This window comes from Seriola aureovittata, chromosome 2, assembly GCF_021018895.1.
Source record: "Seriola aureovittata isolate HTS-2021-v1 ecotype China chromosome 2, ASM2101889v1, whole genome shotgun sequence".
Classification (NCBI taxonomy): domain Eukaryota; kingdom Metazoa; phylum Chordata; class Actinopteri; order Carangiformes; family Carangidae; genus Seriola; species Seriola aureovittata.
This window is the reverse complement of record NC_079365.1, coordinates 1485377-1500395: the sequence shown is the minus strand read 5'-3', so window position 1 is coordinate 1500395 and position 15019 is coordinate 1485377. Positions and strand designations below refer to the sequence as shown.

At 41.6% G+C, this 15019-nt stretch overlaps 1 protein-coding gene across 1 annotated transcript; it reads right to left on the bottom strand.

The window, feature by feature from the left end:
* Positions 1–737: 737 nt before the first annotated feature.
* Positions 738–7240, bottom strand: fezf2 (FEZ family zinc finger 2). Its single transcript, XM_056388428.1, has 5 exons — positions 6369–7240; positions 5198–6064; positions 4599–4733; positions 4350–4482; positions 738–2632 (listed from the first exon to the last, which is right to left on the bottom strand). The coding sequence occupies exons 2-5, from the start codon at positions 5954–5956 to the stop codon at positions 2382–2384; spliced, it is 1278 nt and encodes a 425-aa protein (XP_056244403.1). The 5' UTR covers positions 5957–6064; positions 6369–7240; the 3' UTR covers positions 738–2381.
* Positions 7241–15019: the final 7779 nt, after the last annotated feature.

Here is a 15019-nt window from a genome sequence, read left to right as displayed (position 1 = left end):
CTGATCAGTGAAGGTGCAGGTTTGCAGTGAGGGTGAACAGCAGGGCTGTTGTGCTTCACTGAGGTCATCATGTCTGATGTATTGTTTCTGTGCATGTGGAGGTTTAACACCTGAGGCTGAATTAGCTGTTACATGTGAATTCTGACATTTTTTTGGGGTCATTATTTTTAGGCTCCCTCCTCCCACCCAGCAGATCAGTCTTTCATCCTCACCGTTGTATTGAATTGTGTATATATGGCTTTCAACAACACATAGGCCAGAATACAACATATGTTTTGGCATTTAATCCTGACACTGGAGATGGAGACTAGATGTATGACATGTTCTTTTATTTCATTTATGCACCTTTAAAATACACCTTTATAGTTTAGCAGATTGATGTTTGTGTGGTAATGATAATAATAATAATAATATAATAATAATAATAATAATAATAATGATAATAATAATAATAATAATATTTTTTTTTTTTACATGTGGCTTTTGATTTTATTGAGATTTTACTTTCTAATAAAGTTGCAGCTTGTCTCGTGTGTTTTCACATTCATCTGATGTACTATTGCGTTCTGGCATTTTGCATTTCATTCTTTGGCATTTAATACTGAGACTGGAGATGGAGACGCGACACATGACAGTTAAAAAAAAAAAAATTATTTAACAATTAAATTGTATTTTATTTTATTTTTTATTGAGTAGATCAAACTTTGCAACGCAGCAAATAAGAAATCCAACTATATCCAACGCATCTCACGTCATCATCCATTCAGATGTCCTTGTTCATTATCATCTATCTATTGTTGAATGTAGCAGCCTTGGTGCAGCTTTAAACATTTGAGTTGAATCTGGATGTTGCTGGAGCTGCACTCACATACTGATATCACCGGGAAACGCCACAGCACCAACATATTTTCTTTATGCAAACCGAATGTCCACGAGCCCTTTCAGTCAGTTTTATTAAAGTTGACAGTTTGGGGTTTTTTTTTTTTTCCTGCAAATTGTCTGCCCCTGTGTCTCTGATGCAGCCTGATGAAATAGGTGAGCAAGGCATTCATCTGGCAATATTAGCCCTGCCAGGCTTCTATAGGCCCGGCCAGCCCGGCTGAGCGCTAATTGGCTGTTAATAGAAAGAGCGCCATTTGGATGCACGGATCTGCCTCTCGACAGAATGTGTGCAGGGATAATATTGTTCCAGGAGCCGTGCGGAGAATAACTTGTGCTCTATTAACGCAGAGGCCCAGATGAGGAGCTGCGGCCTGAGTGCTCCATTATCTTCTGTTCTGATGAGCGGCTCCGGATGCGTCAGCCCCGCCGCCACTCCACAATCAAGCCTCCCGAGGCCGTTTAGCTGGTTAATGTAATTCGCTTTCAAGGGCTCATGTTATCTCTGATCATTACGCCGGAGTCAAGTGTAAATGCTGCAGTATTAAGATCGTGTCTGTCAATAAATGGTGAAGCAAAGTGGCTGCAGAGCATACACTAGAGCCAGACTGTGTCTATATGTGTGTTTCTGATGAAACTTCACAATAAAACAACTGCAAAGTTTAGCTGTTGTCGCATTCATTCATCTAATCAACTTACACCTTAGAAATAAAACATCCTGAGGCTTAAATCTGATCTTTAAATAAATCAAATCAATGAATGAATTAAGACGAAGCACAACAAACAAAACAAAGAAGAAAACAACAAATCTCAACATGTGGCTGTATTTAATGCTCTGTTGTTCCTGGTGTCTTCATGCTCTTATTATTATTTTAATTTTCATGTGTTTTATAAACTGTTTTGCAGCCGTTGGCTAAAACTAAACTTTACTCAGTACAACTTTCATCACATTATTCAGTTTTATTTTCAAATGCTTCTAAAAATGGAAACAACATGGCTCAAACATTCAGGTTTCATTATAAGTTATAACTTAACTCATTCACAATAACATTTTTTTTCTGTGAAATACACAATGGCAACGCGGTCCCCGGACGGTTCACATTTTAAATAACAATTTTTATTTCCATAGCCTATTATTTACAGTCCCAGCAGGGAGACACATGATTCATCCCTGTCTGATGCTTGAAACGAAGCAGGAAGAAATTCTACCTGGACAGAAAAAAAAACAATGAAGTTCCTACAGAACGGGACCAGTGTTAAGTGTGTGGTGTTGTCTCTTCTTCTCTGGTCTTTACAGTGTCACTGTTGGTGCACTTCGGCAGGATCCTAAAAACTCATCAGATTACCACAGTTCTCGTTAAGGGCTTGCGTCCAATTTTATTGGACCTTCCCACCTTTTTCTCTGGACCTTGAAAAACTGTTCAACACGGCCACAAGTGCAGGACCTCAGCCGCTCTCTCTGAGGCCTCACAGTCCAAAAACCCAAGCCAGCAGTGTGTGGCTCAGCTCTGCAGCTGTCTGGAGGCCTCTGTGGCCGCAGAGAAGCCGTTGTCGTGCAGCTTCCTGATGTGTTTCTTCAGGTCAAAGTTGCGGCAGAAGCCCTTGCCGCAGGTGGTGCAGGTGAAGGGCTTCTTGTCGTTGTGCGTGTGCATGTGGAAGGTCAGGTTGTAGATCTGGTGGAAGGCCTTGTTGCAGATGGAGCACTTGTACTGCTTCTCTCCGCTGTGCGTCAGCTTGTGATTCTTGTAGTTTCCTGGAGAAAATAATGAACACATGCATGAGAGGAGTGGACGGTTAGACACATAACACGCCTTAACTCTTATTTTCATTAGTAATGTACTTATTATTTTTTAATTGTTTAATCTCCCTGAACCTGAAGTGCTGCTCTTCACATTCCCTCTGAGCAGGAGCTCAAAACTGAAAAAGATTCACTCCTCAGATTTGAGAAATTAGAAGCAGCTGTTTGGTGTTTTTACAACAACTTATCAAGAGTAAATGTAACATAAACTTCCTCGCATGAGTGTGGAGGACTTGGAGTGAAAATTACACACCATGACATTTACATTATCTCGTGTGACAAAGAGTGAAAACAGCCTAAAACGCAGATGTTAGTTGACTAAGCACAACTTTCTCTCTCTGGAAAACAAAGCGTGGAGTCAAAACTGAAGAACACTTCTTTACGTGAATGAATAAAAATTTTGAAGCACAAAAACCCTCAGAGATGATCTGAAGAATGATGAAGTCAAAATGATTCATGAGAGAATCTGATTTTTATTGGAGTCGTTGAAAACATCCGGATGATTTCAGGTTAATTTCACCAGTTTTGTGACTTAAAAAAAACAACAAAAACAAATAAAGGAAATGATGCAAAGCTGCAGAAAATTAAATTAAGATTTTTTTTCCTCAGCTGAAACAACTAGAAAAGATAAATGGAGAGAGTGAGAATCTTCTGAGAAAGTGAAAGAGGCCTTCTTTTCTTTTCCCCACCAAGGTCAACAGTTCACTGTGAAGTTACAGCTCCCTCTGTCCCTCTGCTCTGCCTCGCCTTCATTAATCAGAAGGGTTTTTTGTGCCAAAGTCAAGAAGTTGTCAAACTTTGTCAGAATCAAGCGCGGCGACAACTCAACGAAAAAGCCCCCGCTTCCCAACTTGGCCGGGGTCTCGCAGCTGACCCAGAGCAAATGCTGCCGTCTTGAAGGGAGAATTAGTCCGTGTAAAGTGACATGTCCTATTTCCACTGATCGCTTCACGCTCATCGGTGGGCCTGCAATTATTTCCCCCTTCATTACTCTCACATATAACTCAGAGCAGCAGCATATGGTCGTGTTCTACCCCTCTCTGATTTAACTCAGCAGACTCTGAAGATTCCTTCACGAGACAAACGTGGATTTTTTTTCTTTCCTGCAGCTTCACGGAGTTTAATCTAAACCAAGAGGATAAACGGCCGCTGTTCCTCGTGTAAAAATGACATGCAAAAAAAATTCAGTATAACAACCTATTCATTTTTCTCTCTATGCCTCAAATGCAACTATGCAGCAACACAGCAAGACGCCATCCAACAGCAGCATTATAACATTAGACCAGAGGCTCAGTGCAGAAATTCCTTAACTCTGAAAAATACGATTTTATAAAAAAGAGAGAAGAATCAAATGAAGTCAGATTATTTGTCTTATTTTTCCTCAAACAGGAAGATTAAAAAATAGATGTCAAGAGAAACGACGTTTGAAAAATGTTCAACATTAAAAACAGATGAGATGATCTCTGCAGGACTGGAGATTTTTTTCTCGTTTTCAGAAAAATTTCAGGAGTGAAGGAGGAAATAAAGACATTTCAAAAAAATCGTTTTTTTTCTTTGTATAATTTGGAGCAGAGATTGTTTTCAGAATATAAGACTGTATGTATTTTAATGCAGTTAAAACTACAATACTGTTAATGCTCTTGCAGAGCCTCGTGCAGGTGACAGCATTTACCTTTCTGGTGGAAACCTTTCCCGCAGAACTCACACACGAACGGTTTGTACCCGGCGTGGATCCGGACGTGCGTGTTGAGCGTCGAGCTTCTGTTGAACGCTTTTCCACACTGGTTGCATTTATGAGGCTTTTCCTTCACACAAAATATAAATGAAAATAATAATAAAGAGGAAAAATGTGTTAAAATGGAATTAAAAAAAAAAAAAAGCGGGATTTTAAAAGACAGATAAATAAAGCGCCGCGTCTCACCTGTGTGTGGATGATCTTGTGTCTGCACAGAGTGCTGGCCTGTCGGAAGCCTTTGCCGCACACTTTACACACAAAGGGCCGGGCCCCGGTGTGCACCGGCATGTGTCTGGTCAGATTGTAATGCGCGTTAAAAACCTGCGGAGAAACAAACACACAGAGGATTTTATTATTATTATTATTATTATTATTATTATTATTATTATTATTATTATTATTATTATTATTATTATTGAGAGTGAGTCAGAAACGTGTCAGTAAAAATATCTAATTTAGACAAATCTGGATTTCATTTTTCTTTATTTAGTCTGTTCTTTCACGGGAAATATTCGTTTTAATTGAAAACATTTTTTTCATAATTGTTTTATTATTTAGAATTTAAATTTAAAATTTGTACCTTTAAAAAGGAAAAATATAAAAACGTGGTGTCACTTCAGTGTTTGCTAACCCAGAGAATTAAATGGTTACTGGGCCAGAATGTTGTTTTCTATATGTATTGATGAGCATTATAATGTTTAACGAAAATGAATTAAAACACTATAAATCCTGGGTAAACCCTGTGAAGCTGGATCACCCATTTAACGTGGAACCACAAACTTTACCTTTCCACACACTTCACACGTGAAGTTCTTGGGCTTCCCGTCCGCGGCGCCGCTGCCGCTCAGCTTGCTGTGAGTCTTGACGCCGTTCTTCTCGGCGCTCAGGCCGTGGTTCTCCTTCACTATCTGGTCCAGCTGCCCCGGCAGATGTTCCTTGTGCGGGTACTGAGGTGTTGGCAGCTTGTCGGTCCCGACCCCTGACAGCTTGGCGTTCTCCAGCAGCAAGAGTCTGTGGTGCGCCGACAGAGACGCCTGGGCCTGCGGACTGGAGACCCAGTGTCCGGCCAGCAGCTCCGACTGCTGGTACGCAGAGTCCAGGTAGTTGAGATAGTAGAGCGAGCCGCCGCTGGGCACGGCCACGGCCTGGTGGATGACCTGCGGCTTCACCACCCTGCTCCCCGGCGTCAGCAGCGGCTGCTTCAAACTCGGCTCAGCTTTGCCGCACAAGCCGCAGTTCCCTTTGCACGGAGCGGCTGCGGAACCGCAAAAAGTCCCTCTCAAACTGGCCCTCCACAGCTCGGAGTAGTTCATCAGCGCCTTGGCTTGGAGGTCGTAGCTGAAGGGCTGCAGCGGGATCATGCAGGGGATCGGGGAGCACAGTCCCAGCAGCTTCTTCCCCTCCGACCGCTCGTCCGTGCTCCCCTTCGGCTCCGAGCTCTTGGACATGATCCGGTCTATGGAGAAGGCCAGGGTCTTCGGAGCCGCGGACGGCCCGGTCCTCCCGCAGGACATCACCGTCTCCAGCGAGGCAGAACTTGCCATTCTGTTGTTGGTGTTTGTGTTTAGTTTGCGACAGAGCAGAACTTGGTGTGAGCAACACCCGGTGTAGTCCGACCCTCTCCTCCAGCTGCCCCGCGTCTTTTCACTCTCCTGAGCTCCCAGCAGAAAAGACAGGAGGACACATCAGTTTAATAAGCACCTTGCTGTCACAGTGTCACGCATTTGCATTCAAATGGCCATCCCCCCTGCAACAATAGCATCCAGGGGTGATGGATTAATGCTCATTAACTACTGCACACAAAATTAACAGGACATTACAGAGCTCGTTAGGGAGAAGAAGAAGAAGAAGAAGAAGAAGAAGAAGAAGAAGAAGAGGAGGAGGAGGAGGAGGAAAAAGATGCTGCAGCTCCTGGAGGACGCGTGAGCAGAAAGTTGAGCCGGTTTTGGAGGTTACCTCTTTAATGGTCAGATGGGTGTGGAGAAACCAGCCGACTGCTCTCTGTCACATGCTGGCAGCGGCCACCCCTCCTCAGCGCGGATCACTGTCTCCTGACATCAGCGGGCACCCGAACTCTCCAGTGAGTGACAGGGAGACGCCCTCATCAACCTGCGCGCCATAAGACAGAGGGGGTGGCACGACTGACAGAGGCTACATGTGTCATCCGAAACATGGCTGAAAATATTACGCTCATAATTATGTTTTCATCATTAAAGGCGCGTTTGAGGACCTGTGGCTCTGAGAGTCTGCTGCTGCTGCTTTCACTCTATTTTCTTTTTCACTTTGGGGATTTTTTTTTTTTTTTTTTTTTCAGGAGAAAGCCACTAATCCTCGGAGATTGGAGCTCTCCTTCTCCACGCCGGCTTATATACTTACTTACTGTTGGTATAAATTCGAGGACGTCCAATTTCCACCTGTTTAAGAGCAGAGACTCCCTTTGGATCCTATTAAACGTTGTTCCTCCTTCCCTCTATTCAAAAGAAGCAATTTTCCAAAGCGATTCAAGGCTCAACTCAGCGCAGGGAGGGAAGGAGGAAAGAAAAAACACAAGCTCTTTCACTTTTAGCCACTAAAGCACTGCGTGAACCTGGTTTTGTGTTTTTTTTTCTCTTCCTGAAATAGAGGGACGGATTAAAGAGGGAGAGAGAAAAAGAGAAAAGACTTAGCTTGGTCAGAGGTATACAAGGACAAATGAAAAGAGAGGCTTTCACTCTAAAGAGGCATACAAGAAGTTTGCTGGAATCCGCCGTGTTGTGTGGCGGCTACAATGAGCAGCAGCCTCTCTTCTATTCGCCACAAGGGCCGCGTTGAATTCATGTGTTTGCAGGCCATTTTACCTGAGGGACTCCCAACAAGTGAGCGAGGCAGAGGACGGTTCATAACACGTCCAGGCCGGGGGAGGGGGGAGGGGGGAGGGGGAGAGGGGAGAGAAAAACTCAGAATGTGACATTTCATTTCACGTTTTATTTATTTTGTTAAATGTATATTTAATAACAGCCTATATTTAAAAAAAGGAAAAAAAAAGTCATTTAGACAGGAGACTTAAACCATTTGAATATGTAGCAGGACTCTTACCTTGTCTCTTTAGACCTTTGATTATAGGAAGAACAGAGTCCACAGCTCCATCACTGGAGTCACAGTACAGATCCTCCTGGTCAAATATTCCTCCAACACAAGGGAAAGTTGTTCAGTCACATTTTTACTTGAGTTAAAGTGCTGGAATACTTGATTTTAAAAATACAGAAGTATTCAAAAGTACCTTTTTTATATCAACACATCTTTGTATTGTTCCACATTTACATTTCCTAACGACTCTGAAACAACCTACTGACTGACTGACTGACTGACTGACTGACTGACTGACTGACTGGCTGACTGACTGACTGACTGACTGACTGACTGACTGACTGACTGACTGTAGATGCTTCAAAGCCTGTAGAAATCGAAATAAAAACACAATTGAATCAATCAAAGGAGTTACTGTCGTTTTCATATTTTTTCTTTTAGGCAGTGATGAAGTCTGGTTGTGGTAAACACAGCAAACATTTCAACCTAAATGAATCTTTATTTATTTCTAAACCTTCAAACACAGACCTCAGATCAGATCAGGTCTCTGCTGAAGAATCTTCTGCCTCATCTTTATCTAACGTCTCCATGGTGAGGACACTGACAGGTTCAAACATGACTGACAGTGGAGGAGTTGACTGTGATTGGTTTTTCTCCTGTGATGAACACCGTGTATGGTCTATTCAAAATAAAATTAAATTCATTCTAGAGCCAGACCGATATATTGGTCAGCCAATATTATCGGCCGTTATTGGCTTATCACATATATTCTCTGATATGCGCTGATATGAATACTTTTATTAAGAAGTAATAAATGCTCGGGTCAAGTCAAGATAAATAGGCAGCATTTGATCCTTTGTTTTCATTCAAGTTAAATATATATATATATATATTTACATATTTGTTCTTATGTTTTTTATTTATAGTTTATATATACACGTATGTATATTTATAGTTATTTAATTCCCAGTGAAATGTACTGTTTCAGTGCACTGATGTCATTTTGGACAATAAAGTTTATTGTTAAACTGTCCTGCTTTCAGCACATATCTTTTTCACAGGAAGGATCCACACACACCAAACTAATTTTTGTTCCAATAATGTTTTCTAACTAAACTATCAAACATTAACAAATTATGTATTTATCATTAATAAAACTGTTGTTCACTTTTTATAACCACTTAGATTGCGGTATTAGAAAAGTCAGTCAACATGACAGGGGGGTTCTTGGAACAGGTTGAATAAAGGAATGTTGTCATGTGGTTCTTTCTAACATATATAACATGTGTATTGATCTATGATCTCAAACCAACTCAGCTCAGTGTGCAAATGCTTTCACTGAGTATTGTCCTCTTTTGAATTTTAACTCTGTGTGTTTGTGTGTATGTCGGCATCATTGCAAATGAGGGAAACCTCAATGACCTTCCAGCCTTAATTCAAAAATTAAATGAAAATATATATATGTGGCGCAGTGATATGTTCTTTCAGGCACAAGGTTCCCTTTAGTTTCAGCCTCCACACACTTTACAAGACGTAAAACTCCTCTTACCTCTATCTACTTGTCCCAAGGCTTTTTCATGTTTTATCAAACCTTTGAGGAAATAATTCAAACCCAAGACCAAATTTAAATATTTCATTTATATATACCTATATATACTTTTACCGATAATTCAGCTGAACTTTACAGTGACCACTAGAATTTAAAATAATGTTCTGTGATTCTAGACATAAACATACACACACATTGATTCTGTCATTTTTATTCTGAAAAGTTCTTTTACAGCTGTTTGTTCTTAGAGAAATATCTTGTAGGAGGTTATTGTAGAATATTCTGTACATTTCAGTTAGTTTAGTTTTGTGTTGCTCCTCCACTCAGCTCACCCCCCTCGGTTTAATCACTGCTGGTCTGTGTTATCCTGGAGGTGGAGGAAGGTGATGATTTACCTCCAGCCTTATAGACTCAGCACAGCATGACACCATCCTATAACACTAGTTTTCCTGTTAATAACCTTAAAAACGTCCCTGGTCTGTTTTGTTTTACACCTGCATCTCAGCATGGAGGGATTACTGCCCGTTGTCTCGGTGCTACTCATATGTAAATAGGGCAAAAATACTCTAATTTGAGTTTATTCAGGCACAATTGCCGGCTCATCCACACAATAAACATTGATCCTATTGCTGTAACCCAGGCCCCTCTATTTAGCTCTAACAGCAATTAGCTCCAGCATTGATTTGCGGGACTCTTGCTTCTTGCCTGCAGGCATGCGAGGGTCATAAATACTGGCTGGATGTGGCAAAGCTTTTCTCAACACTGTTGTGATTTTTCCTTTTCAGTGCTAAAAAAACAATTATAGAGTAACATTTGTAGATATTGAATTTGGAGCCAATGACAGATTTTTTTATAGGCTTACAGTCTGAGTGAAGACTCATTGATCCGTCCACAGTGCACCCACAGTCTGTCATTCTTTTATCCATCCTTCAGTTTTCTAAAACCTCTTGTCCTGTTCAGGGTCAGTAAGGTTCAGTCAGCATTTAAATTACAGGTATATCTATTATTATTTATGATTTTGACCAGGTGATAAAATACTGTAACTACTGCATTTTTGTGTTTTCATGATTTATTTCTTAAGTATAAATGCATACTGGCCTATGAAGAGCACCAGGAAAAGATTTGAAAAATAAATAGTTGGACTTAATGTTAAAAACCTGACACATTAAACACCACACAGTTTATTCTATATGATCAGAGATTTTGGAGACATTTCAGTCATCATGCACAGGTGTAGTGTCCGTCAAGTGGAAATACGTCTTGAATTTATTGCGTCATCGTTGTGAGATTTAGTGGATCCTGTCGCATAATCTCAAATAAACTAAACTAACTTGACAAAAAGTAAAGTCTCAGCACAAGGTCCAATTAGCTTTTAACCCTATCGTATGGCCTCCCACCTTCTTCCCTTTGGAGTTGCCCAGCTGTCATGTAAATGACTGTATGCACATGTACAGGCGGTGCTTCATTCAGTGGTAGGACAGATTACCACTTTACACTGGGCGTCCACGTCATCATTTCCAAAGCTTTCAAACCAGTTTTCAGACTAAAAAGGGTCCAGCAGAGTTTCCAAAGCTCTCAGATGCACCTTCAAATGAAAACATAGTAGGGTGGATGTAGCCTGAGTTGCCACTTGGGTCCTCACGTACTTGAGTGACAACAAACAAACAGACAGTATAGAAAGATGTGGTGGTTAGAACGTTTACAGTGATCTTGTTGGCAGGATAACATGGACTCTGCTGATCCTACTAGGTTTAATGGACTCATGGAGTCTAAGAACAACCTGCTGGAGGGAGAATAATAACAGGTAAAAGTTTGAGTTTTAAATTTAAGTTTATGAGGAGGGGATGGGATGGAATATAGTGTCGAGTTTAAGGAGGTCAGACAGGTATGATGGCGTCTGAGCATTTTGTGTGTGATTAAAAGCACCTTAAAGTCTGATCTGACATGGACAAGGAGCCAATGAAGGGGATGATAAAACTGCTGTAATGTGCACTATTTTTTTTCTTTTTGTTTTAGTTAAAATTGTAGCTGCAGCATCTGAACCGTGGCCTGTGGCAGACCTGAGAACTAAACATTATAATAATCAACACAGGCTGAAAGGGCTGCACGGTGGTGCAGTGGTTAGTGCTGTCGCCTCACAGCAAGAAGGTTCCGGGTTCGAGTCCCGGCTCGGCCGTGGGATCTTTCTGTGTGGAGTTTGCATGTTCTCCCCGTGCAAGTGTGGGTTCTCTCCGGGTACTCCGGCTTCCTCCCACAGTCCAAAGACATGCAAAATGGGGACTAGGCTAATTGGATACTCTAAATTGACCATAGGTGTGGCTGTGAGTGTGAATGGTTGTCTGTCTCTATGTGTTTGCCCTGCGATGGACTGGCGACCTGTCCAGGGCGTACCCCGCTTCTCGCCCGAAAAGATGCTGGGATAGGCTCCAGCCCCCCCGCGACCCTACTAGAGGATAGAAATGGTAGAAAATGAATGAATGAACACAGGCTGAAACAAAAGTAGGGTCTCAGCATCAGCATATGAGTGTAGAGGAACTAGGCTATTACACTTTGAGTAGTACAAACATTACACTGGCTCTGGTTTAAGTCATATACTCTCCAGGTTGGAGACCGGTAGTTTTTTCTCTGGCAAACTTGAATTTTTGACACTTTTTTTTTTTTTTATAAATGGTGAGAGGTTAATCTGGAAAGTACTGAGCATATGTCTTCTTGGGGGACTTCAAAAGGCCTCTTGGTGGACTCTCCAGGGAATCTGCAGAACTTTATTAACCCACCTGAGAATGTGTCCTTACTACAACAGGAAGGACCAAATCTTATGCATGAATTGAATAGGAGACAGCATTCAAGCAGGTCTCAAAGTTTTATCATTTGAAAATGGCCATCCATCTTTGCAGGCACATAGAGTTGAATATCATCAGTATAGCAGTGGAAAGAGGCTAAATGTAAAGAGAGAAAGGCAAGAACAGAACTTCAAATAAGCACAGACGGACTGCTAGGGTTAACTTGGTTTGTTGAGAGGTGAACATGTGAGTCACATAGAGCCCCCTGGGTAATGCAGTTCATATAGGGTCAATAGGAATCCCCAAGAATCTGAAATAGAGAGAGCAGAAAGGACAACTGGCAGCTTGCGAGAAGTGCTAGTACACAAGAAAAATTAATGGTGCGCTAAAGAGTAAAATAAAGAAGTGCCAGTACTGTGTACCTGTGCATACCAGCCAACTTTGAGTACTGGTGTTCTTTCAGATAAGTAAGACCATGTGAGATGTAGTCCACAGACATGAAATTAGTTTTCAAATCTGTCTAGAAGTACACAATGATGTGATGATGATCTTGGACTGTCTAGTTTTGGTAGAAAAATGTGCAACTGAATCCAGGAGACTGAAAAGGCCTGTGTTTAATTAAGTTACAGGTACATTTTTTCAGCTGGGCCTGTCACTGCAGTGAAAGGACCACAGGCAATAGCTCAATTAGTTAGAGTTGATGGACCAGTGTATGGAGCAGTAAATTCATCGACACCAACACTATAGAAGGATGGGAAACTATCGCTTTATATTTGAGAGGGTATTAATCTGGTGTGATGGATATGTTGGGGGAGGCAGTCAGATCAGAAACCGCTATCCTGAGGGATAGAATCATAATTTATCATTAATCATTTATTAATTAGGCTTTTGTACATAGTGATCTTATATTTATAAAATACATGAATTGGATAAGATAACCTTATATTTTTAGTGGAACATTTTGGTGGCCTGTGCACCTACAACGATATGGGGATAAAATCAATCAGAATCACTTAAAATCACTCAAATCTTTGTTTTGTGAGGTTTTATCAGGTGCTCTGTGGGACGCTTCACCAGCATCAGTGCTAGGGATGTTAATTAGTTCTTTGTGATATCACATACAGTATTTGAGGATGAAGAGAACATGTCAGGAGACAGAGACATTCTCAATGCGACCTACAAGTCCCTAATGCCAAACCTCACTTTAACACCTGTCTATATTCCTAGATAAAATAGCAGTGTCTATTCCAGTAGGATGAAGGATTTCTGCTGTCAGGAGGTCATTGCAGCCCCAGAAAGAAGGTCAGTCATCAACAAAATCAAATCCCAGCTCACAACAGTGATGAGTAAACCTACCCGACATCTGATCATTAGCCCGCACAGATAAGGGCCAGAGACATTTAATCAATGCGACTCATCTTTTGGCAAACTAAACTGTCCAGGCTAGTCTTTCTTTTGTGATCTCAGACTGCTTCATTATTAGTGCCAACATGGATTACCATGTTATTAAACCTAGTGGTGGAGTGTGCCTGGGTTCTTTGTTTATTCCTACATGATGGCAGCACCCAGAGGCTAGCTTCTACTATGTCAGTGGCTCTGTCCGTGGAGGTGGAGGAGCCCCACAGGCCAGCAGGACTACCAACAGGGCTGGTGAAGATCACAACTAAGGTAATGTTAGGAGAGATGAGCTCTTGACATGTCTCTGGCAGAGGAACCCTATCTGCAAAGGCTGAACAGCTGACACAAACAATTGTTGCGCAGTTAGTTTGCCAGGTAGCTATAAAAGGCTAAGCTAGCATGCTAGGCTAGGCCAGACTAACAGGGCTACAACAGGCTAGCCCCTAACGCTAAGATCATTTCAAAATAAAAAGTAGCAAGTCTAATATGACATGGATTTAGCTGCTGTTTCATTTTATATTGATGCTAATTTTAAACATTGGAAACAAAAGTCCCTTTGGAGAGTTGATGAGTCACGTTATGTACATTTTCACACCTGTCTCCCTCCACCAGTACAACTGGACAAAATCAATTGTAAAGTGGTTTCTTCCGGGTTTTAATCCACAGTTTGAGAGAGCTGCCTCTACATGTCAGACTGTCCTTGCTGTGTTGTTCTTATGTTATTGATTGTACAGCACTTTGGTCAACAGCTGTTGTCTTAAATGTGCTTTATAAATAAATTTTGATGGTTTTGGTATGTGACCTGAATTTAGAATCAAATACTGCTAAAACATCAGGGACAAAGATGGAAATAAGTCTAACACATAATCACTGTCATTTATAAAAGTATATCTGAATGTTAAATGTTTTTGACAGAGACTGTTTTCTGAACCTGCTGGATTAACACGCAGCTGTTTGATGACTTGATGGCGAATGAGGAGTTGATGATCAGTTTCTCTGTAGTAGTTCTTAAAGGTCCCAGTTTTAAGACCAAAAACCACTCAGTGTAGTTTTACATCTCCTCCCTCAGGCTCTTCTCTGGAGCTCGAGCAACAACAGAGTTTTTTGTATTGGTTTCTGAGCCTCTCTTCTGATTAGCTTACTATTTTCTGAGATACGCACAGCCAGGCCAACCACAGGTAATGGATTGTAGCCTACTACTCTAGCTTGATAAAACTCACCAGAAAATACAAATGGTCCTGGTCAGTCAGTGCTGAAATGAGCTGAACCGATCAAATTCGCATTGAAATGCTCAGGCTGGATTTCTCATGGACGTATACACTGGAGCGTTCCATATGGTTCTGGCGCAAACCTAGGTTGTCTGGTGGTGTCTGGGTGACCACCCATGGTGTTGCAGTATCCTGGTCCAATGCAAGAGTGGTGGAGCCCATGGCCCTTGCCTCCAGCTCTGTCTTCATGGCCACCAAACTCTCTGGGTGGACCAGTACAGTCGAGGTCAGGGGAGCATGCGTTTTCTGTCATTCTTGTCTTTAAAGTTCCATATACTGTAGTGTAAAGGTAGATGTCCATGTGTTGTTTGATTATAAAGCAGCTCTAGCTTCTATATTAATACTGTGAAAGTATCAAAGCCTCAGTCCACAGAGAAATGCACACAGCCTGTATTCAGAAACTGAGCCTTAAAACCAGCCGTCAAGACTTCTGTAACTTTGTGATGTCACAACAAAACAGTCACCACCCTCAACCAAGCCTCCGCCCACCTGGACCCACCATCCAACCTTGCAGGATTCGGTTTCTTTGAGTGTTTGCCTGAAATC

Excerpts from the sequence above, each read along its gene's own strand:
- fezf2 (XM_056388428.1), bottom strand. The coding sequence starts at position 5,956 with ATGGCAAGTTCTGCCTCGCTGGAGACGGTGATGTCCTGCGGGAGGACC. Across the intron at positions 4,734-5,197 it reads CGTGTGAAGTGTGTGGAAAG|GTTTTTAACGCGCATTACAA; the intron begins GTAAAGTTTGTG and ends GTTTCTCCGCAG. Across the intron at positions 4,483-4,598 it reads ACAAGATCATCCACACACAG|GAAAAGCCTCATAAATGCAA; the intron begins GTGAGACGCGGC and ends TTTTGTGTGAAG.